General features: G+C 47.1%; 1 protein-coding gene across 1 annotated transcript in view; it reads left to right on the top strand.

The window, feature by feature from the left end:
* Positions 1-24758, top strand: part of HDAC5 (histone deacetylase 5) — a 79752-nt gene extending 54994 nt beyond the window's left edge. The window contains 17 exon segments of the mRNA XM_033171183.1: positions 248-470; positions 1650-1861; positions 3260-3583; positions 5274-5439; positions 6373-6506; positions 11931-12051; positions 13255-13304; positions 14430-14537; positions 15766-15821; positions 17320-17407; positions 17504-17623; positions 18357-18454; positions 20150-20268; positions 21413-21546; positions 22943-23027; positions 23816-23969; positions 24645-24758. Coding sequence (XP_033027074.1) covers positions 248-470; positions 1650-1861; positions 3260-3583; positions 5274-5439; positions 6373-6506; positions 11931-12051; positions 13255-13304; positions 14430-14537; positions 15766-15821; positions 17320-17407; positions 17504-17623; positions 18357-18454; positions 20150-20268; positions 21413-21546; positions 22943-23027; positions 23816-23969; positions 24645-24684 — 2232 coding nt within the window. The 3' untranslated portion in view covers positions 24685-24758.
* Positions 24759-24959: the final 201 nt, after the last annotated feature.

Below are 24959 nucleotides of genomic sequence, written 5' to 3'. Positions count from 1 at the left end.
TTTGTTAACTGATATGGTTAGACAATTAAAAAATAAAACCTTAGACTGAGTTTTAGCACACATAAAAAACTTAAAACAAATCCTTATTTCATTTGCACTCTAATGTAACTTAAATAGAAAACTTTCTTTAGAAAGATTTTTCCTCCAAAAGCATTTCGTTTTAAAAATACGATTTAAATTTTTAAAAATCTGTTTTGTTTTTTTAAAAAAAATCATTGATTTTTATCCACCCTGCTTCCTCCATTAGGCCTCCCCGAACCTTTCTACGCACCAAGAAGCTGAGCGCCAGGCCATCCAGTCGTTGCGCCAGGGCGGGGCCTTGACCAGCAAGTTCCTGAGCATGTCGTCCATCCCCAGCTGCCTTCTGGGAGTGGCCCTCGAGGGCGAGACGAACAACCATGGCCATGCTTCCTTGCTCCAGCACGTCCTCCTCCTGGAACAGGCTCGGCAGCAAAACACACTAATCGCTGGTGAGTGCGGGGGGTGATTCCGGCAACGTATTGGTGGCAACACACTGGCAAGCTTGTACAGGGTGGAATGTAGCATTTAACCACTGTTGTTGGCAGTAACCAGCTGGGGTGTGGGGTGGCAGGAGCGTTGCTTTGCAGGAGCAGGGCTGAACCAGCGGAAGTCAGTGACATCATCAGAGGAGGCAGCTGACATCATCAGAGGAGGCAGCTGAGTACTGTACTACATTCTTCCTCTGGTAGAGGGTGGCAGCTGGTCCGCAGGTGCTCTTTAAGGGAAACCTTTCTAACTGCTGTTTCCATGTGACCTGCCACACGCATGCCCCACCAGTAAATAGCGGGAATTGTTGTGCGGAATAGGGAAGTTCAAGCTCGCAAATCGATTTGTGCACCCATGCTGCGGCAGAAACTGCGGCAAGAAGAGTCTACGCCCAAAAATGGAAAGTCCCAACAAGAGAAGACAGGCTTATGAAGATGATGGAATATGCTGAGATGGCTAGACTTAACTGTGAGAATTAAGAGTACAAAATCAGGGGGGGGGGATTTCTCTGAAGAATGGAATTTTGTTTGTGGGATAGTTGAATAAAATATCGCAGTTACGTTGAAACGTGCGTGGGATTTTCAGTAGAGCAACAGGTGAGAACTTGTAGTTTAACTGTTAAGAATTAACGTATATAATGGATAAGTCAATGGATAGGGGAGATTCCTTCTGATTGTGTGTAAATCCAAGCCAAATAACTTTATTGTACTAGCCATTGGCCATGACAAATTTGAATGAAAAAGAAATACAAGCAAAAGGGGTGCTACACCACAAATAATAGTCTCTATTTAGATCTCTGCGTCTCCCTTACAATTCACTGCTATATTGTCCAGGGTCTTCCTTCTTATCTTTTTGGCCGCCAAAGCAAAAAGGGTGACTTTTAAGAGTCACGGAAGCGTTTGCATCGCTAAAAAGCCCTAGGGCCTTCTCTGCCGGGGAGAGAATTTTAGATGTATTTGTAAAATTTGAAAAATTAATTTAAAATATTACTTTAAAAAAAAAACACGTTGCCAGAAACCACCCATATGAATGAAAGCAAACCCTGAGGACTAGCAACTTGGCTTGTGGCTTTTCGTTTTGAAGCGGACTGCGGTGGCGTATTGTCGAAAGTGCCTTAACGATCGCCTCCCTCTCCCCCACAGTTCCTCTGCACGGCCAGTCTCCTCTGGTGACAGGGGAGCGTGTCCCCTCCACCCTGCGGACGGTAAGCAAGCTACCTCGACACCGCCCGCTGAGCCGCACCCAATCGTCGCCGTTGCCCCAGAGCCCTCAAGCGCTGCAGCATTTGGTTGTGCAGCAACAGCATCAGCACTTCCTGGAGAAGCAGAAACAGCAGCAGATCCAGCTGGGAAAGGTGAGTAGAGGAGGAGGAGGAGGAGGAGGCAGCTCACTTATCACAGCTTGGCACAGTTGAACGTCAGGTGGCCCTGAATAATTATAATAAGAATAAGATTATTTATACGCCTCCCATCTGTCTGGGTTGCCCCAGCCACTACAGGCAGCTTCCAACACGATAAAACGTCAAACATTAAAAACTTCCCGATACGTGGGAAGTGAACGAGGCCCCAACTAAAAGGAGATCGGCAACTTAAGCTTGACAGAATATGCGCAACTTGCAGACTTAACGTATAGAATAAGAGAGCAAGAAGAACATACGTTTAAAGAAGACTGGAAAATGTTTATCGAGTATATGGGAAATAATTGTGTACAGCAAAAAACGCTGGCAGCTTTAAGAAAAATTTAGCAGTGTAAATAATCTTTTGACAGATGTAATACAGTCATACCTCGGGTTGCGCTCGCTGCGGGTTGCGCGTTTTCAGGATACAAACGTGCCGAACCCGGAAGTACCGGAATGGGTTACTTCCGGGTTTTGGCGCTCACACATACGCAGGAGCGCTAAATCGCACTTTGCGCAGAAGCGCCTAATTGCGTCACACGCGTGCGCAGACCCAGCGGCGCGCATTGAGAACGCTGCAGGTTGTGACCGCGCCTCCCGCACAGATCGCGTTTGCAACCCAAGCGCCCACTGTAACGGAAAACTGATTGGAATAGTTTTTGTAAAATACGTATGCAGGTGTGTGAGATAACGCAAAATGAACCGTGGAAAGAGAAGAAGGGAAGTTGTTGATATTTTTAAGTATGTAAGATTTATTATTTGAAATTGTAAAACAGCAAAATTTAATTGATTTAATTAAATATTTAATTTAGTTACATATAAAAAGACTTCCCATTGCAGGGCTGCCTTCAGATGTCTTCTAAAAGTTGTGTAGTTTTTTATCTCCTTGACATCAGACGGGAGGGCGTTCCACGGGGTGGGCGCCACTACCGAGAAGGCCCTCTGCCTGGTTCCCTGTAAACTCACTTCTCGCAGGGAGGGAACCTCCAGAAGGCCCTCGGAGCTGGACCTCATGGTCCGGGCTGAACGATGGTGAATATAGTGGCTGCTGTATGGTAGGCTGATATAGTGCAGTGTGGAGAAATGAGAGGCATGTCCTTTCCTCCCCACCTCCTTGCCGAGCACCCCCTGCTCCCCAGGGCTGTGACATCCTTCTTGGCACCTCCCTTTTCTAGTATAGGGGATTTGAGTTGCACAGGAGGAGGCTGTGACTGGGGCTCAGAGACTCCTTTCGGTCTGAGTGCTAGTTCCCCGGTGGCTCAATATGCCCCCCCCCCGTATCAGCTGCAAGTTGCCCATCACGGCTTGGCAGGTTCAAGTCCTCTTTTCCTTTTCTCTCGCCCACTCCGTTTGCAGATCATCACCAAGACCGGAGAGCTTCCGCCACCCCCCACCACCCACCCGGAAGAGACCGAAGAGGAGCTGACAGAGCAACAGGAGCCCTTGGGCCTAGGCCTCAGCCACGGGCCCTTTCTGGTGGACGGGTCAACAGAGAGCGAGGGCACACAGGATGACCTGGAAGAGGAGGAGGAGGAGGAAGGAGGTGGAGGAGGAGAGGAAGAGGAGGAAGAGGAGAGCGTGGTGGAGGAGCAGGGCTGTCTCCGATTGAAGGACGAAGCCGGGGAGAACAGGCTCGAAGAAGAGCAGGAGGTTGAGGAGCTGGGAGTGACTTACAGGCAGGTGAGGCCGCCGTACGAATCCGTTGTCAAAATCTGTGTGGGAAGAGTCTCTCTTGAAGGGTGGAGGCATATAAAAAGGAAGGGTGGCTTGAAATCCCATCCCATAAATCGGGGGTCACCTGTCCCTGCCCCCTCAAACATCCACAGTGTATGAGAGACTTCCTGCTCTGTTCCTCCTTGCACCCATGTCACGAAGGGCTCCCGTGGCACTTCTTAAGGTTGCCTGTTCCAACCTTTCCCATTGAGCTGATCCACCAGGGCTGCCCTTCAGTTCTTTCAGAGGAAGTGGAAGATAGCCAGTCTCTCCTTTTGAGCAGGGGCTGGATGGCGCCGCCTCTCAATTCTTTCAGCTCTCTTGTTCTGCAAAAGAGGGCATAGAGGTAAGGTGGCACAGGAGCAGCAGGCGAGATGAAGCCCCAGAGCATCAGGGAAGCACGTTGCCAAAGGACAAGAGCCTGGCGAAGGAGGCGGAAGGCTGCCTCCGGCCCCCATCCCTCGCCCCCATTCATCCACGCCAGCGGTGGCGAAGACTCCTGAAAAGAAAGTGACTCATTTCCCACCTCTCCGCCGCCCACCCTTCTGCCCTTGCTTATGTGCATCCCTTCCGCTTCTCTGCGTCCTCCTTAAGGATGAGTCACTTGTCTTTCCTTCTTTCATTTCTTCTGCGCACCTGAATATTTCATCAGGGATGTGTGTTTGGCAGGCAGATGAAAGGCTCTGTCTGCAGGGGTGAAGGGTGGGGGTGGGGGTGGAGAAGAGGCTTTGTAAAGAAACTGGAAGGAGGGTAGTGTGGGTTGGAAAGAGTGTAATCTTGGAAGCTTAGCCAGGAGAGCAACATGAGCATTGCAAGGGATCTGTTGGATGTAACAGTTACGGGAAAACTTGTCTACAGCAGTCCAGTGGTTAGGGTTAATGAGTGATGTATGCCATAAATAAAATCACTGTTCGCTGGAAGAGCATTTTATTGTAGGCTCATACTGTGAATACATAATTCTACCCGCAACCCCAATTCAGGTTTGCACGTTGGGGGGGTCTATGACCATCTGGATCATGGAGGTTGGTGGGAAATTGCTGCATAGGTTTGTGTACCACCAGTGTGGCCAAAAAGCTTAGTCCTTAGAATCCCGCCTCAGGCAGAGAATTCAGCGTCGTCCCGAGACTGGCGGCTTTCACGTTTTGTTTTTCAAAGCGAGTTGCCCTCCTTTTTGGCAGCGGAGGTAGGCTTGGGTGTGTGGAACAGCACCTGGGGAAGGGGGAGGCACAGGAGGAGCAGGATTTCTGCTGGGAGTAGTGAGATCTGGCTACCCAACTTGGCTCCTTGCTTCTCCCCGGCAATAGTTTGAAATCGGAAAAGAAGTCAAACCAAGCAGTCATATGCCTACGTTTGCAACGTGTATAATTTATTACAAGCCACAGCTGTTTGGAGCGTGCAGCGTCCAAGTCGCTCTTGGTGTGCAGAAATCCGAGGCTTCAAAGTGAAAAACGTATGCAGTTCTGTATGTACTGGGAGGAAGTTTTCACACAAATGGATCAGTGAGCACAGTCTGCTTCATAGGTGGCCTGTACAGTTTGGCTAAACCTGGCCACGTGTTTTAAGCTGCTTAAGTATTAAGGTAACAGAGCCATTTCAATGTTCTTTCTCTCCCCCCCCCACCTTTTTTTGGCTGGTCTCCTGTGCACAACTCTGGCAGGTATTTGCAGATGCACATCAGCTGCGGCCCGTTCATCTCTACCAGACGCCCCTGAGCATCGGCACTCTGCCCCACCAAGCCCTCGGCCGCACTCAGTCGTCACCTGCCAGCACTAGCCTGAAGAGCAGTACAGCTGAGCCGTCGGTCAAGCACCTTTTCACTACAGGTAGGACCCCTCTCGCAGAGACTGGAAGGCAGGGAGAGAGAGAGAGCCTTGGGTGTATACAAAGGGGGATATACCTGCCCATCAAGAAGCAGCATCCCCTTTTCTGAAAGCTCCTGTTCCGCGTGTGCAAGGAAAAGACATTCTACACGTGCTCAGGAATAATACCCTTTCGTTTACTACAGCTCATCTGGAGCTGATGAGGTCTGTGTCAAATACATTCCTTTCTGCAGGGACATTGCTCTAGTACGGAACGCTGGGATGCCTCAGGTTCCTTGGGGGTCTCTTCCTTGTTCTTCGGCCCAGGGAGTTCCTTGCCAGGATTGGTCAGGGATTGGGGCAGGCCGAAGACATGTGGTGACCAAGGCAAAGTAGAAAACAGCGCCTCTCCCCTGGTCAACAAGGGGAGTAGAGCCTGGGAGAGGTGGTCTTGGGGGCAGAGGCATAAAAATAACTCAGTTTGCTTTTGACTTTTTGTCACAGCAAGTTTCTCACTCTGAGCTCTTCGTTGTTTAGCAGCTTCTGATTTGGTTTGCTAGCTGGGCTCCTTCAGTAGGGCAGGGCAGTCGAAGGAGCAGGGTTTGATTTGAACCAGCCACCCCTCATTTTTTTAGCCCCGTGTTTTGTGTTGACTCATATGGAATACTGAATGCAGTTGAGCATGTGCAGAGTGTGTTTCCTTCCACACAAAGGACATAACTGACTCCTATAATCCAGGTGTTTTGGGGGGGGTGGAGGGGGGGAAGAATGGCTTTCAGCGCGGAGAGTGCAATTTCCTTTGAACCCCTGCACCTTTAGTTCCAAAAGTTACTCAAATTAAATCAAACCACTGGTGGTTTGTGAATCATTCCAGCATTGTCATGACCTCACTGGTTTCCCTTCTCTTTCTCTCCCCCGCTCCGCCCCACTATCCTTCTTTCCTGCCCTCTCTCACAGGCTTAGTTTATGACACTTTCATGCTGAAGCATCAGTGCACATGCGGAAACACTAATGTTCACCCAGAGCATGCTGGGAGAATCCAGAGTATCTGGTCCAGATTACAGGAGACAGGGTTGCTAAGCAAGTGTGAGGTAAGAATCTTCAGAATGGAAACCTTCTGCCAGCAAATGGTAAGGCACCTAACAAGGCCTTGTGCTGAAAGGGTGAGCAAATTTTAGGGCAGGTGTTTCCCAAACTTGGGTCTCTTGGTTGTTCCTGGACTACAGCTCCCATCATCCCTAGCTAGCAAGACCAGCGGTCAGGGATGATGGGAACTGTAGTTCCCCCCCCAAAAAAAACCCAGCTTGAGACCCAAGTTTGGGAAACTCTGTTTTAGGGAATGGTTTTGCAGTGTCGGGAGGCGTCCCCCCCCCCCAAAAAAAACCTTGGAATGTCTGATTAAGAGGATCATTCCCCACCCTGAAGCAAATCTATATAGGTCTGCAAAATCACAACCAACATATCAGGTGCAAACGAGTGTGTGTGTGTGCGTAAATATATATCACACACCCCAAGGATAGGTCCTATGTACAGTGGAACCCCGACTTACATACGCCTTGTCTCGCGGATGTGCCAAGTTGCGTCCGCGGCAAACCTGGAAGTAAACACTGGGTTCGCCGTGATTCACGCATGCGCGGAAGGGGCTTCTGCCATTTGCGCATGCGCAGAAGCGGCTGCCACCATCTGTGTGCATGCAGAAGCAAGCTACCGCTGAATGCGCACGCACACAAGATGCCTCTTCTAGCGTCCCGTTTCGACCTGTGGACACGGACCTCCGGAAGGGATTATCTCTGTAAGTAGAGGTTCCACTGTATATAGACACACTGCTTTCTCCAGAATGGTCCAGTGCGTCCCAGGGAAACTCAACACTCTTACAACGTCAGTTTCTAGTAATGCGCATTGTTCTGCAGATACCTAAGAGTGAAGGAACAAACCTATGATACCCATTTCTGTACGATATGAAAGCCCACGTTCCTGCATGAAAAACATATATGTTCTCCCCCCTCCCCATTGCTCCCTGCCCCCCCCCGTAATTTTCAAGCAGGTTACTTTGTTACGTTTTTCATGCAGGAACGTGTATTGACTTTATAAGAGTATTGACTTCCCCCCCTGGGCTGAACACATCAGTTATGCATTTGAACGTTCCTGGGGAAAACATCTATGCAATCTCTTCATGTCTGCCACATCTTCAAATTTAGCTATGAGGGTGAGTCTTTTTGCTCATTTACTTCCTTAACACTTGCAAAACTGGGGCAGTGGGGGTGGGTGGGGGGGTGGGGGAAGCTGTGCAGAAATGATGTCTCTGCATTTAACAGGATCCTTGAGTTCCTGAGATAAATTGGGTTAAATCCAGCGATGGGGAGGTTGTTGTCCAAGTTGCGTAGGGCCCTGTTTGGGTATTTTTTTGTTATCAAATTTGCCCTTTTGTGGAAAGATCAAACACACAAAACAGGAGTCTTATGGCAGAGACTAGTCGATTCATTGTGTCATCAGCTCCTTGTAAACCAGAACCCACTTTGTTATGAGTTTTCCTGGTAGAAGGACAGAGACTCCAGGTCAGACTAATGTGTTGTCTGGATTCAGACCATGAGTTGAAACTGTGAATCTTAGAAAATGTGCTGTTAGATGCAAATGTGGCATAATGCATTATTTGACCATATATACTCATCAACAAGCCTGCTTTTAAAACGGGTGAATTGACTCTGGCCTCTTGTTGACTTCTCAGCTACCATGCACCACCATCACACGCAAATAGGTGCATTAAGTCTCTGACACAAGGCCAGTGTGATCTTTTTTTTTTTTACGGTTCACTCACTGGTCATTCTGTCTTTGTATTTTGGTACGTAAAGAGCCTGGCTTTATTTTTTCCCAGTTTGCTAAAATAATTAATTGATTACGTCCCATTTTTCCCCTAAGGAGCTCAATGTGGTGTGTGTGTGTGTGTGTGTGTGTGTGTGTGTGGTTCCTACCCGAATCTCCCTTTCATCCTCGCAAACACCCTGTGCGGTAGCTTAGGCTGAGTGAAGATTTGAATTCCTGCCCACCCATGTTCTAGTCCCAGCACTTAACATGACTTATAAGCGAGAGTTCCTTGATTCATGCATAACAGCGTACTCCGATAATGCAAGCCAGGTCTTTGCACTAAAGCCAGCAGGCAGCAGCAGGAGGGTGAGGGATGAGGAAGGAGTGCCAGCACTCATTCTTGGCTTCCGATCTGCGCCATTACGTAGTACTTGCAATAATAGATCATTGTGCTTCAGTATTATATTGTATTCTTATAGCCTCTGGCTCAAGCATACACACCTGAATCTTTTTTATTTATTTATTTGATTGTAAAATAAGAAGTTGCATTATACCAGATCAGCCTGTTAGTCCATCTAGCTCCATCAGCAGTGGCTTGCCGGGCTCTCGGACAGGGCTCTTCCTTTCCTGCGAGCTGCAAACTTGATCTTTTTGGGTGCAGATAACCAGTGACTGAACTTGGGACATGCTCTCCCACTGGAGCTGTGGCCCCTCCCTCCCCAGTGACATGGCACATGTAGCCAACTAATGTAGGCCACATGTGAAAGCACCCAGGTTTGTCGTGTTGATGTGCCCATGCTGGGCAATAGCGCAGCACCATCACTGACTCCTACACATAGTCTGTGTATTCAAATGGATCAGAGACCACAAGTGTGCCAAAATGGACGAGAGAAACACAGGAATCGAAATCAGGTTATTTGGCTGCTGCTTCTGAGTCTTAAAAGCGTTTTGGAATTGATGTCAGGGTGCTATCACAAGCGATGCTAAGAATACCTCTCTTGTCTCCAAGTGGCTTTGTGGAAAAACAACAACCACAACCTTGTGAATATGGTTGATGTAGCGCTTAAAACAGTAAACATCCATTTTTAATGTTAAAGCGACAGTCCTTGGAAATGTGGCTGTTATTCAGTTCAGGTGATCTGGGTCATCCTTTTGTCACAAACTAGACATTACCATTTTGTCAGTTTCCATGTTTTCACCATAGCAACGGTAGGGTCTCTTCCTAAGGACGTGACCTCTTCTCCAAAGGTGCAATATTTCTAAGAGTGTGAAGGCGTTAAATGTTTGAAGATGCATGATGCAAGTGGGTGTGAAGTCACTCTGGGCAAATGAGGCATTTTAAAAGTACTTTGCATTTTTCTTCTTCCGTGAAAGCACCCTCAGTTTATAGCCTAGGGGTGTTCTTATAAGCCTGATAATGGCACTCTGGATTCTGTTACTTTTATCAGTTTAGATTTCACGGCTCACAGAGCGATCCTAGCCATGTCTGCTCAGAAGTAAGCCCTATTCAACTCAGTGGCGCTTGCTTCAAACTAAATTGGTTTAGGATTGCAGCATATCGATCGTAACTCCCCCAGAGAATTGGTGATGCACAGGTATCTATTTCACCAACAACCTTAAGGTCATGAGCAAGCTCTATCTTCACCAACCTTAGTCTGCCTGGTGAAAGGACACAATGCAAGAAACAACACAATCAAATGCATTTTATTATGACCCACTAAAACAAAAATGCATACTTGAATATCTATGGCGGAATATTTACGATCCAGAGTGTACTCACTCCGAAATAGGAAGAGGAATAATTTTATTGGCCAAGTACCAACATACTTGTAATTTTGCTTCGGCTACATTGCAATATAAACGTACCTTATACAACACTATTCCACTCACCATACAGTAACACAGCAAAGGAACCCCACCCATAACTAGCCTCCCCTCCCGCTACATAACTACGAATTTAACAATTTAATGGCACAAGGTAAGAAACTGTTCCTGTGCCTAGCCGTTTTTGTATATAAAGCCCTTTAGCGACATCCAGATGGAAGTAAATCAAACAGATGATGACCGGGATGCAAAGGATCTGCAACAATTCCCTCTGCTCTCTTCCTAACTCGGGTAGCATAGAGTGTCTCTGTTGAAGGCAAGCTGGCACCAATTACCCTTTCTGCATTTCTTACTGCTCGTTGGAGCCTTTTCTTGTCCATCTTGGAGGCTGTGCCGTACCAAGCAGTAATAGAATTGCAGAGAACAGTTTCAATGATACCTCTGTAAAATTGGATCAACACTTCCTGGGGAAATTTAAATTTCCTTAGTTGGTGCAAGAAATACAGCCTCTGGTGGGCCTTCTTAATAATACTATTGATGTTGCCTGACCAATTTAAGTTTTGAGAAATTATAGAGCCCAGGAACTTAAAGGACTCTACTACTACAACCATGTTACCAAGGATGGAAAGTGGCAGCAGTATGGAAGAGTGCCTTTGAAATCAATTACCATTTCCACTGTCTTTTGGGCATTTGGGTGTTACAGGAAAGCTATTGAATGCTAAGATGCAAGCAGCGTACTGTTGCCAAGCCGTTCTGGTGCTTTACGTTTCCATGCATACGCACGTAAAAAGCAGTTTGCCTAGTTGCACTGACTTGATGCTGTTAACCTTCCTTGGCATAGAAACGGAAAATAGACAATCGGTTGTATAAAAGCAGGTTCCATTTAGGTCTCTTTGGTCGGGATTCAGCAGTTTTTCAAGGGCAGTGGAATTCCTGCCTGTCCATCCCTTCACTGGGTCCTTGCCTTTTCTTCCATTGCATGGAATGTAACTCAATGGACTCAGCCACTTAGTTGGAGAGCCTTTGGCTGCAGATGGGTTGTTTGTCGTTCTTTAAAGTGGCAATTGCTCTGCCAAGTGTTTCGTTATGTTTTAAAATCTTTGTTAGGTGCTTCTGCTGGTGGCTGGGGAAACCCAGCCAGATGGGCGGGTATAAATAATAAAATATTTATCATTATTATTATTATTAATCATCATCATCATCATCATCTCGGGCCCAGGTTGGCAACTAGTATTGCTTATGAGACACTATCAGTGTGGGGGTGACAAGACCTGAAGAACTACCACGGCCCCTGGCTAGACTCAGTCTCCCTGTCCAGGGGCGGAGGAAGGGGGGGTGCAGTGTGGGCGGCCTGCCCAGGATGTCACCACTGAGGGTGTGTGTGACAAAATGCTGGGTGGCACTCACTGCGGGGCCTGCAGCGCACCCGAGCCACGCGTCTCTCCTGGGAGTGACGCGGTGGCTTGGGTGCCCGCAGGTTATGTGCTGCCCCAAACAGTCCGCCCGCCGCCTCCCCTCAGATGTAGGGCAGCTGAGTGGGAGGAGGCAGGCAGACTCCTCAGAGGCCCTGCGGAGCGTCCTGCCCTGGCTCGCCCCATTCCCATGGGCGACTGGCCCCGCCCCTGGTTGCAGGGCGCACACGCTGCCCAAGGCGCCTGATTGGCTTGCTCCGCCGCTGTCCTTGTCTCCTGTTACTGCTGGTTTCCTTGTGTTGGCTTGGCCCTTGTCACCACAGGTTCCCCAACAGTACTCCAGGCTGACATTACTCTAGATAGAAACTGGCATACAATTAATACTTCTCAACCGTGACGCATTGATGAAAAGCACCCTGATGTTGCTTCTGGAGAGTGTCTTCTGCACTAATCTCTCTCTCTTCTCTTTGCTCTTAGAGGATTCGAGGTCGGAAAGCAACATTGGACGAGATCCAGACAGTGCATTCGGAGCATCATACGTTACTATATGGAACCAGCCCGCTTAACCGGCAAAAGCTCGACAGCAAGAAATTGCTAGGTACAGTGTCCGGCAGATCACATGATTCTGTTTTTCTTGATTCATTATTTGTAACTATTTCTTTAACCGTGATGTGTACATGATACTGTATTTCTCTGTGTAATAGTCAAAGGCGGAAGATTTTGGCTGAAGTTTGGGGAAGAAGGTGTATAGTCCATTGCAAGGCCTTTCCAGGTTCCCCTCTAATATCAAAGCTTTAAGCAAATGCTAATTTCCGCTTTGAACCTTTCCTCTACATCTTTAGGGGCTAGAAACTTTCTCTTCATATAAAAGCTGCACGCTTCCCTGAATTCGATGGATGAAATGGGAATTGCCCTGTGATTATGGCAATAAATAGTCATCTCTGAATACATACATGCACTGCGTGGATGCAGTTTGCTGTGCATAATTTTATCGGCTTCAGCTGGTACAGTAGCTGCGGCCGTTCTTGGACTGGGATAGCTGGATCTCAGTAGTGCAGGCTTTAATGACTTCAAGATGGAATTGCTGCAGTGCAGTCTATGTGGGGCTTCCCATGTGCTTGATCTGGAAGCTGCGCTTAGTGCAGAATGTTGTAGCCCAACTGCTGATGCAAATGAAACCCTGCCAGCACAGAGATCTGTGCCAGCTGCCAGTTTGTTACCAGGTCAAATTGAAAGTATTGGTATATAAAACCCATAACAGTTTGAGGCCAGCCTACTGCATATATATATATGTTCACTGAGCTGCTTTGATCTACAGAACTGGCACTTTTACGAATTCATTCCACACGTGCAAGGAATTGATATTTCATTTCGGCATCCCCTACACTGTGGAACTCCCTGCCATTTGATATTAGGGACATTTGTTGTATTGTTTTGGCACCTGCTAAAAGACTTTAAAACAAGCCTACCTCTAGGCATGTAAATTTGACATGGATTTTAACGTGCAACCGCATTTTGTCATGTATATACCTAAAACTACTGATTTCTATCATGTATATGTCCAAAATGGCTGGGTAAACTTGTTTTTACCATCTGATTCGATTGGTTTTCTTAACGTATATACGCTATACAAACTGCTTCATTGATGAATCATGTGGAAGAAATGAATAAATCTGTTCGTTGTAAAGGGCCTGGTTGTGGCATAGAGCTTCTCCAAAGTGAATGCGGATGAAGTGTGTCCATGGAGGACATGTTCACGACCTGCTACGTATTATTTTCTCCTCCATCCCTCTCTTTACAGGTCCCCTTACGCCGAAGATGTATGCCGTCCTCCCATGTGGTGGAATCGGGGTGAGTATGTGGCTGTCCAAGGAATTTGGCAGTCATCTTTTGATGCTTAGGGAAGGGAAGGGATGACGTGGTCCCTCTCACGGTCCTGATGAAACACTCCTTTGTACTTTTTTCACACGTTAACGTTTTTTTCAGGAATTACTAAATAGGAGCCCACCTTTCCTTGGTAAATCACTTTGCGGGCAAGTTTTCTTTTTTGGAGGGGCGATGGCGTTCGCGTGGTTGGCATGCTGGCATGCATGCTAGGGTTCAGGATTTCCTTTAGGATGTTAGCTCTCTCTTTCTTCCTGGTCTTTAGAATTTAAAAATTGGGGTGGGGAGGAGAAGAAACAAACCCTGATCCTTGTGTGTGTGTGTGTGTGTGTGTGTGTGTGTTTTTTTCTTAAAACACAAAAAGTAAATTGAGAACAAAAATGTGGCAAATGGAGATGAATCGAAAGGTGTGTTGAGGTGTTTGCCTTGACACATGGGCATGCTGTATCTGTGAACAGGGAGCAAAGGCACACAGGTAAGTCCTGGCCTCGGCGTACCTTTGCGCATTGCCCCTCCCCCCCTCCCGTGCTCAGTCCCTGGGAAGGTCTGCAAGGAGATTTTACTTGCATTCACTTGAACGTGAGAAGAACTCTGTGCGATCGGGGGCACTGATCAAACAGGGTCCCTGATCGCTCGGAGGAGTCTATTCATGTTCCAGTGAACATGAGTAGGAACTCCCTGCAGACCTTCCCATGCAACCAGGGAGTGTTGGGAGCTGATGTGCAGGAGGGCAATGGGGGTGGGACTTGTGTGTGTGTCCCTGCTCCATGTCCACAGTTCAAGCATGTTCAAGTGAATGATCATGCTTAAGACGTTAAACGAAGCATTGGCGGCAACACCCAATTCGAGCTGACTGTACATTCCCGCAGTGAATTTTGCTGCAAACCTTCATCTGCAAACCTACCTGGGCCTCAACAAAGGCTCGCTGCTGCCAATCCGTGTGTGTGTGTGTGTGTGTGTGTGGAGTGTGTGCCTTTCCTTCAGGACCCATTCCCTTGCCGCCAAACCAAGGCAAGCTGAACGATACCGCTCTTCTCCCCTCTTGCATCCCTTAGCTTCTGCCAATGCTTTGCTCTGTATCTTCCACGGCAGGTTGACATTGACACAGTGTGGAACGAGATGCACTCGTCCAGCGCGGTCCGCATGGCTGTTGGCTGCTTGGTGGAGCTGGCCTTTAAAGTGGCGTCTGGGGAGCTTAAGGTAAGTCACGCCCAATGAATGTGCAGCTTCTCCATGTTGCAGCTCCTGGCCTCAACTCTAATTCTTGTTCCGAAGCACAGCTGGTTGGACATGGAAGAATTACGCTCATGTGAACCTTGCTCGGCTCCAGCTCACTTTGGCTGCTGCCGTGTGTACAAAAATCCCAGTGTTTTAAGCTGTGTGTTTCTGAGCTTGGGCAGAATGTCAATCAGCTCTGATAAGAAGCAGCTTCTAAAAGAGCCCATGTAAGCATGGGTATCTCAGCATCTGTAGAATGCCCTTTGGTTCGAAGCTGGTTTTATCTTTATGCATCTTGGTGTGCACCTTTTCCCCGAATCCCCTTTCTGCTGCACTCCGTGGTCTCATTCTTTGGGTGGTTATTGAAATCAATAGACTTTTTATCCCAGTTTTACATCCCACTCAACCCTTCTGAAGCTCATGGAGTAGCTTTGGACCAACCACCATTTCTCAGCCCAGCCTACCTCATAGGGTTGCTAGGAAGATAAAGTGTGAGTGTGTGTGTGTGTGTGTGTGTGTTCACCACCCTGAGGTCCAAATGTCTTGAATCAGAACAAAAAGGGCCATTCCATGAAAAATGAGCCTGATAAGAATGCTAGATGAGCGCTGGACTTTGGTGAGGAAGATTCCAAACGTGCAGTCTAACCATTTTTTTAAAGCTAAAGACAAAAGAAGTTTAGTTTATGGACCTTCTTTTCAAAAGTCCACCCACGTAGTCTTCACAGAAGTGTTCAAGTTAAAAGTTTTCTGATGATTGTCCCACCCGTGACAGCATTTTTCCCTTAATTTTGTATCGTTAAATTTCTTAAACTTAATTTCTGATTGCATAGTTGTAACCAATAAACATTGATTTAAACAGATATGCTGAGTTTATCATTGATTCACCTCCCAACTCACTCAGAGTTTTTCTATAAATCAAACTTTTCTCAAGCTCCATGTCCTTTTTTTGTCCCACCCGTGACAATACTTTAACATTTAATAAAATTGTCAAAAAAATATCTATTAAAATAATAAAAAATTAGTAAAATGTTCAGTATCTTATTAAGAACATAAATTTTGGTTGTTAATTTTTATGTATATTTACATTGTTACACATGTGTGAATACCAAAAAACATGGTCCAAGTGTCCCACCCGTGACAATGGAATGGCCCAAAAGCAGAGATTCATACATGTGTGAACTTGGGCATGTGTGTATTTTTCTTTTTGCAGAATGGATTTGCTATTATCCGGCCACCAGGTCATCACGCAGAAGAATCCACAGCCATGTGAGTGTGTAGCATAAATGAGGAAGAGGAGGGATATATGTGATTAACTAGAAACAAACAAATCCTCCTCTTTTAAAAACAATGGTTTAGATGAGATGGGGTGGTTTTCTCACTGCATGAATATTATTTTATGTGTGTTTCTCCCTGTTGGTGTTGTATAAGCTGCTTTGGTTTGAAATCCTGTCCTCTCTATTTGGTACTCATCACGGAATTAAATGCATCTCTTTTCAGAGCTTCTTAGGGGAGCTTCCTACTAGTTTTCCTGCCTATCTGGGACTATTCCCTCCATCTTTGGCGGAGGGTATTCTGAGTGGGTTACTTTCTCCGACTAGATCCGAGGAGCAGGGCTATGCAAATTTGCCAAAGCTTTGCCCCCTTTTTTGTGGGAGAAGCCCACCTCCTCCACCCCACCCCCCTTTAATTCCACTTATGCCTACACCAACACAATTCTTTAAAGAGCCTGCTGACTTACTGCTGCACTGAGTGTACAAGTGAAACACGGAAAATTAGAATATCATGGCAAAGTCCATTTATGTAAGCAATTGTCTTCATTAGCTACTGGATAGACTCATGACATGCAAAGCGAGATTTGTCAAGCCTTTGTTTGTTATAATTGTGATGATTATGGCGTATAGCTGATGAAAACCCCAAAGTTGACATTGTTAATTTGGGGTTCTCATCAGCTGTACACCATAATCATCACAATTATAACAAATAAAGGCTTGGCATATCTCGCTTTGCATGTCATGAGTCTATCTCATATATTAGTTTCACCTTTGAAGTTGAATTACTGAAAGAAATGAACCTTTCCACAATATTCTAATTTTTCGAGTTTCACCTGTAATCTGTGAGTTTTTCTATCCTCTTTTTCCTGTGGATTAAGTAGTTCAAAAAAGAAAGGAGCTGGACCAAACCTTTGAATTGGATTCAGACTTAGAATTCCTTCTGGAATCAATGTGAAACGTTGGTCACATTGACTAGCTTAAGTCCCATTGATTTCGGTGGGACCATGGTCTCAAAATATAGCAACAATTAACTTGCATTACTGCTTCCGGGAGATACAGTATCTTAGTTGAATGGGCATGCCTGAGTCCATGAATGTGGTGGTCAAGCCTGCTATCTGTGCTGTTGCTTTCTTGCCCACCCTTCTCTTGATACTGGGCATGGTGTTTTATTATCAAAAAAGCCACTGGCAAAACTGTTATATATTTTTATGGTAAGCAAAGTCTGGTATCTGGGCCCAGCGTAAACACTTTAGTGGTGAACAGGATTTGATGAGATTGTGCAATGCTCTGTGTTCATGGATGTATACCTGTTTATTTTTTCAAAAAGCATTCTTTGGTTGCGCGTTTTAGAAAGTCTTTCCTAATGTGTAGCTGATCGCAACCTATTCTCCCCCTCACTCCACAAACAAGTGAATGAAGCAGAGTAATCATCATGATCATCATCATCATCCTTGACATTTCTGATGATACCTTTCTCCCCTTTCGTTTCCCAGGGGCTTCTGCTTCTTCAACTCCGTTGCCATTACTGCCAAGCTCCTCCAGCAAAAGCTTGCCGTTAGCAAAATCCTCATCGTGGACTGGGTAAGGGTCTCTCACTCTGCGCCTGAAGCTGCTTAGGCTTGGGTTGATGTGTCCTTATTGGCTAACCTCTTTCCCGGTTTCATTCTGCTCTGGCAGGATATCCATCATGGCAATGGCACCCAGCAGGCATTCTACAGCGACCCCAACGTGCTCTATGTTTCTCTGCACCGCTACGACAATGGCAATTTCTTCCCAGGCAGTGGAGCTCCTGAAGAGGTGAGTGCACGCCTTTATTCACCTCTGGTGCTTGGGTTTTGCAATAATCAAGATGTTGGTGCTGAATCTAGCTTGAAATCCCTCCCTAGGTGTTTAAAAACAAAAACAAAAAACCACCCTCTTTTTAACTCCCTGAAGCATTCATAGATGCATCAGTAAAGGATCCAAAAGCAGGGCGCGAACAGAGGTTGCTTTGCAACCAAGAAATCTACACTGGCTCCTATGAGGAGTTACATCAGAATGCACCTAAAGCAGCTCTGTAAAAGAGGGAAGAATTGCAGGGAGAAAGAGAGGTTTATCCCCCAAGAACTGTTTGAACTCCAATTGAGAGACCGCCACTTTGTTCAGGGAAAGGTTTTGTAGTCCAGGAAATGGCTTGGGACGGGCAGAGGTTGGAACATTTCCGAGGGTGCTGAATTCACAGAAATCCATGCATGTGTGTGTGTGTGTGTGTTTGTGTGTCCTGTCTCTTCTGATCCCAGTCATTGGAGATGGACTGGCATTTTCTCCAGCAGGCATCCTGCATGCTGCTGCCCGTGCCTCTCTCTCTCTTTCACTTCTCTGTCGTGCTTCTGCATTCTCTCTGGCGTCCATCTGCATGCAAGTTCTCCCACCCTCTCAGCCTCAGATGTATGCCAGTGTCACTTTGCCCCTTCTCACCAGCAGCTCGGTGCATGATCCAAGCTGCGAATAAGAGCCAGCATTTGTTACTTACGCAGCTTCTCTCTTCCAGGTTGGCAGCGGGATGGGTGTAGGTTACAACGTCAACGTTGCCTGGACTGGTGGAGTGGACCCTCCCATTGGTGACGTGGAGTATCTGACTGCCTTCCGGTAGGCCTGCTGGCATTCACTCTCCCTAACTGGGAGTGGGGCTTTCTCTGCCAGGGGTGCCCACACATTGGGTTTCCGCACTGAGAGTGTTTCTCCCTAAGGGTTTTGTGTGCATCAGCAAACTTCAGCGTTCTCACAGGCCTGCCACCGGCTGCTCCTTTTATGTGGGTGGTGCTGTGGTCTAAACCACTGAGCCTCTTGGGCTTGCTGATTGGAAAGTCGGTGGTTCAAATCCCCATGGCGGAGTGAGCTCCCGTTGCTCTGTCCCAGCTCCTGCCAACCTAGCAGTTCGAAAGCACACCAGTGCAAGTAGATAAATAGGTACTGCTGTGGTGGGAAGGTAAACGACGTTTCCGTACGCTCTGGCTTCCGTCACAGTGTTCTTTTGAACCTGTAGCTGTTTAGTCATGCTGGCCACATGACCCGGAAAGCTGTCTGTGGAGAAACGCCGGCTCCCTCGGCCTGAAAGCGAGATGAGTGCCGCAACCCCATAGTTGCCTTTGACTGGACTTAACCGTCCAGGGGTCCTTTACCTTTTAACTTTTACCTGTAACGATCACATAAGGGACAGGCACATGGAGAATTGCAATCGCTATTAGGTACACAGGGTAGAAGTAATAATCATTTCATTTCACTTCTAATTTGTATACTGTACTGCCTTTCTATACAGCTGTACACAAGATGGTGTACAAGCTGAAGAAAAAACAAAACACCCAACGTAAGACCACACACCTTACAACAACCTGATCCAATACAAAGAAGTTGTAATAAAAACATACCTTTAAAGTAAACAACTTATATCAAAGCAACTTTCAGTAATCCATTAGATTATCATAGTGCACTATAAAATATCAGCAAGCAATAATTACCGGTAAACAGAAATTCACTCTTTAATAATCACCATAAGCTATAATGAATAAAAATAACAGCAAGTCGCAACACATAAAATACCATGATACATACAAAACCATGCAAAAGGATCAAATTGAGAAACAGAGACACACAACTTATTATTATTATTTTTTAAACATCCCTGAACTCCTCTTCTCTCTTCTCAGCTGCTTCTGCTGTTCTTAAAGTCATGGTCTGGGAAAGACTCTTAGGGCTGGAGGGTGGGGCAAGGCTGTGACCGCCCTGGGATCTACAGGTATAGAGCGGTATACAAATTTAATACATAATAAAATAAAATAATAAAGCAGGTGGGAAAAGCCATTGCCCTGATGGCCAGCACAATCTCTCTCCTCTCAGAGGTCTGGTCCTTCCCTTGTCACTGGCTTCCCCCAAACTGGTGCTCTCCACATGTTTTTGGACCATAACTCCCATCATCCATGACCGCATTAGCCATGCTGGTTGAGGATGCTGGGAGCTCAATTCCACAAATTCTGGAGGGTACCAGGTTGTGGGAGGCTGCCCTATCCTAGCCAGCACCTTTTTTGATAGTAGTCTAGGTAGGGAGACATCCGGGAGGAAGCTGCTGTTGGGGCTAGAAAGCAGTAGACCTTTCTCCCCTTCCATGATAATCTCACAACCCCCGGACTCAACAGAGATGAGGGTGTTAGATTGAGTCAGAGTGTTGGGGAAACGAGAAAAGCAGGAAGGTGGGCATGGCTAGAATTTCCCCTGTCAGTAGGATAGGGCTCGCGCTGTCGTGTTTCCTCCCAGGAGACCTCTAAGGGCTGTTTTGTCTCTTCCCAGGACTGTGGTGATGCCAATAGCCAATGAGTTCTCCCCAGACGTGGTCCTCGTTTCTGCTGGCTTCGATGCTGTGGAGGGACACCTGTCTCCATTGGGTGGATATTCTGTCACGGCCAAATGTGAGTGTGGGTCATGTGAGAGGGGAGCCCCCCCCCCCCCCGCCTTGGTTTGTAAATAGAACAAGCCATTCACATAGAGCAGTGGTTCCCAATTGGGGGTCTGCAGACACCAGGGGGTCTGTGTAACCCACCCCTAGGGGGTCCGTGGCACCATTCACATGACATAAAACTACCACAGAGGTATCAAAATTTTCATATACAACAGGTCCATGGCTTGACTTAGGAAAAACAGGAGGTCTGAAAGTACTTAGCTAATTGGGAACCACTGCCTGGGGCTGGGCAATATACCATCCAAAACCAGTTTGAGGTTCTCATCATGATGATTGTCTCATAATATTTGAGCTGGCAGTATATTGCGAATCACAATGTGTGTAAGGGTTAGGCGATATCTGGTTTTTAACATTGCAATAGCTCAGCTAAACATTGGGATTACTCACCAGCTAAACACTGCAATGTTATCAGCAGCTCAACCACACAATATTACCAGCTAAACATTGCAATCTACCACAATGTCTGAATAAGGATGGAAGTATACAGAGGCGAACAGGACAATGTCCAGGCAACTACTACTACTTAGGGGTCTAAAATGGATAAACGGCAATATTATCAATCATCACACTCTCAGTTTCATCAGCAAAATGCATCCCAACGGCCACAGAATTGTACAGGACCAGTGGCCTGATTCAATATAAGGCAGCTTCTAGCACTCCTATATGTTGAACAGTTGTGCTCTGAGCCATTCTCGGCCTATGTTTCTACGCTAGAGATTGCCCCTGGGACTTTATGCATGCATACACTGCCAGTGACCTATGGCCCCTTTGTGCTTGCACTAGCTGTAGCTCCAACTCGCCTAATATTTATCCATTCAAGCCGCTTAGCCTCCCACCTCCCCAATATTTTGAGGTATTCTATGGATGCAAGTCAGAAGTGGATAATGGCTTACTGGCCACCTGCCTTCTCGTCCCTTGCCATGCATCTCTTGTTAAATTCTGAGGACCACTCTTTTAGATTTCAAGGTGAGCATTAGTGGCCTCCTCCAGTCTCTTTAACTGAGGGAGAAGGAGGAGTACTGCATCTCAATCAGAAAATGATGGTTTTTCATCCTTCTGGTTTTTCTGTTGTTGTTTTCCTCCCGGCCACACAGGTTTTGGGCACCTGACCAAGCAGCTGATGAAGCTGGCGGGTGGGCGTGTCGTCCTGGCGCTGGAAGGAGGTCACGATCTGACAGCCATCTGCGATGCCTCCGAAGCCTGCGTTTCCGCCTTGCTTGGCCTTGAGGTGAGTGCAGCTGGCATAGGGGAGAAGCAGTCCCGAAACCTCAACCTGCTGGCTTGGGAGGATGCCCAAAAGTTTTGGGCAATCTTTGGCCGAGGTTCTGAAAAGAGGTCTGGCACAGATTAGCTTCGTGGGGTGGGAAAGACAGAGAAAGGCATGTCTGTCCTGGCATATGAATGCCCGCCAGTTTCTGTTTATATATGCATTCGGACGTCTGTCCTGCTGATGGCACCTCCACAAGGCACAGCTGGAAATCGGTGCAGCTTGCCCACCTTCGGTGGCAGAAAACAGGGAGCTGTGTGTTTGACCACTGCAGTTTAGGACACAGCCGAAAACTGTAAGGATAAAAAAAGATTGTGCACTGTTTTATGGGAGTACATGAGGACAGGCCCCTGCCCCAAAGAGCTTGCAAGTCTATAGGTTTTCCAGCTTGATGAAAAGGCCTCTGCCTGAGGTGTTACGTGTTGTATGGGTTTGCAACATTTTTTTTTTTTTAGCTGTTTATATTTCTGTAAATTGCCTTGGGAGATGTATGTCAAAGGAGATTCACAAATTAAAATAACAATGGGAATAATTCAACACGGGGGGAGGCAACCGAGGTAAAAAGGGGAAGGATACGCCTTGCTTTGGGGCGTGTGAAGAGTTGCTCATTCAACACGGTAGCGGAGTGTGCCAGTGGAATAGAAAAACACCAGACAGTTCTAGGTGGGGCCAGTCCCTTTTCTGACCGTATAATGCAGTTCCACAGCTTTTAGGTTATATGCAATCCTTCGAGCAGCATACAGACTCCTTACCGCTTTCCAATACAGACTAAGGGCAGGGGCCAAGAGCAAACTTGCTTCAAACTCAAGTGTACTTGTACTTTAGATTGTGCCGAGTCACTCTCACATGCTTGCTGACTCACTCTTGCAGGTGCAGGACAAGCACCCTACCCAAAATTAACCAGCCCACCTATAACTTAACCCTTTCTTGTCCTTTTTCTCTTGAGTGCATAAACATTAACATGCTTTTCTTTCAGGTTATGAGTACTGACAGAAGGAGAAAGGGGCCAAGGCAGGGGTGGGGGACCTGGGCGGCCTTCCAGATTTTGTTGGACTGCAACTCCCATCAGCCTTGACCGTTGGCCATGCTGGCTGGCGGGGATGGGAGTCCAACAGCATCTAGAGAACTGCACAGGCCTCCCGTCGCTGGTCTAAGGCTTCACAGGAAAGGAATCTCCCATCAGGCCTTGCTCTTTGACCTTTCACCTGCGCCCTCCCCTTTGCTTTGCGCTTTTGCTTCTTGCCTGCCTTTCCTCCCCCTGCTTCCCCACTCACGACTTCCAGTCAGCTTTGAGTCCTCAGGTCTTTCGGCGTAGAAACTGAGCGCTCTCTTTTCTCTCTCTTTCTCTCTGACGCAGCTGGAACAGATGGATCAAGCTCTGTTGCGGCAGAAGCCCAATGCAAATGCTGTGGCCACACTGGAGAACGTCATTGAGATCCAGAGTAAGATTTTGTCGTGTTTTTGATATCAAATTAACAAAAAGACGGGACGTTGCAGATAGGGGTTTGCTAAAGCACTGACAGTCGTACCTTGGAAGTCAAACGGAATCCGTTCTGGAAGTCTATTCGACTTCCAAAACGTTCGAAAACCAAAGCACAGCTTCTGATCGGCTGCAGGAAGGTCCTGCAGCCAATCGGAAGCCCCAGAGGACATTCTGCTTCCAAAAACAGTTTGCAAACCGGAACAGTCACTTCCAGGTTTGCGGTGTTCAGGAGCCAAAACATTTGGCAACTAAGCTGTTTGACTTCCAAGGTACGACTGTATTGATCTTCTCACTATGGCACTAAAACTAGTGACAGCAGCGCCCTCTGTGGCTTGCTATTGTTCAGTGTATGGCAAGAGACTGAGGACAGTGTGTTTAAAGCTGTTCCCACAAGTGATACCAAGGACAGAATTTAAGTAAATTTTGTGGCATTAAACATGTGCACCCACAACAGTTTCTCCAGCTTGCAAAAAGTTGACGAGTCCTGCTTGTACCCAGGTTTGGTTATAGTAGGAGATTGTGGTTGGGGAGTTCAGGGACTGTGTCCAAAGACTTTGCAAAAAAAGGAGGGAGGGAGGGAGGGAGGGAGGAAGGAAGGAAGGAAGGAAGGAAGGAAGGAAGGAAGGAAGGCTTTGAGCATAGATGGAAAGAGAGATTGGAATCGCATGAGTGTTCTGGGAGGACAGCTCCAGAAGTTCAAACGGGACAAGCAATTCCTGCATGACGCATTGCTCCTTTTCGTCTCAGGTAAGCACTGGAACTCGGTGAAATGCTCTGCAGCAATGGTCGGCTGCTCCTTGCTGGAGGCCCAGAAGGGTGAGGCAGAAGAGGCCGAGACGGTCAGTGCCATGGCGTCGCTGTCAGTGGACACAGAGCAGGGCAAAGCAGACAGTGATGTCCGGTACGTTCGCTCCCTTGGATCAGGGGGGAAACCGTAGCAGAGGGCACAGGCATTTTATCACAAGTGTTTTCTATCAAGGGTAGTCAATGCGGTGCCCTGTGGAAGTACAGATCCCATCATCCCTAGCCATTGGCCATGCTGGATGAAGGCTGGTGGGAGTCGGTGCCCAACAACATCTGGAGGGCCACAGGTTTCCTGTCTCTGTCCTTAGCGCCTCTGACTTCTGAGTGCTCTTTCAGCTTAGCTTCCCAGCTCCTGACCTTGCCTAACTGCTTCCTACCTCCAAATCTGTCTACGCAGGGTGCGGGGAGCATAGCTCAGTGGTAGAGAACATGGTTTGTAAGCAAAAAAAAAATCACGGGTTCAACCCCCAGCATCTTCAGGTGAAGCCCTGGAGAGCTGCTGCCAGCCAGTGTAGACAGTGGTCTGACTCAGTATAAGCCAGCTTTCCTGTGTTTCTGTGTATAAGGCCGTTTTCTTCATCCTGAACAAACCTTGCGTTTTCCTGACCACCATGCTGACTTTCAGCACGTTGCGATTTGCCCCTTCTGCCTCGGGAGTTAAAATATTTGTTGAGCATTCTCTGACATCACAGCTGTTAAGCCCAATAGCTGTGTGCGCCTCTGGGCCAATGGGAGACCAGTAACCAGTTGTCCTGTTGTCTTCTCCCTCCAGGCCAGCAGAAGAGCCAATGGAGGCAGAGCCCGTGTTGTGAAGTGCCAAGACTTTGATTTGTGTAGCTGTCACTCTGTGGGTTAATTGGTAATTCTGTGAGTCCATTTAAAAAAACAGCAGCAGCAGCAGCAACAACAACAACAACTACTACAAATTGATTTTTTTTTAATCTATTAAAAAAAAAGAAAAAAAAGAGTTGCACTGGACAAAACGAGCCCATGTGTGTATGTGTGTGTGCGTGATCGCGTCAGTCTCCTGGCATTTGTTCTCACCAGCATCACCATTTTGTCCTAACTCTTTAAGGATTTTTGTGAG

This window comes from Lacerta agilis, chromosome 14 (assembly GCF_009819535.1).
Source record: "Lacerta agilis isolate rLacAgi1 chromosome 14, rLacAgi1.pri, whole genome shotgun sequence".
In the NCBI taxonomy this organism is placed as follows: domain Eukaryota; kingdom Metazoa; phylum Chordata; class Lepidosauria; order Squamata; family Lacertidae; genus Lacerta; species Lacerta agilis.
The sequence above is the reverse complement of the archived record's forward strand: the minus strand, read 5'-3'. Positions and strand labels throughout refer to the sequence as shown.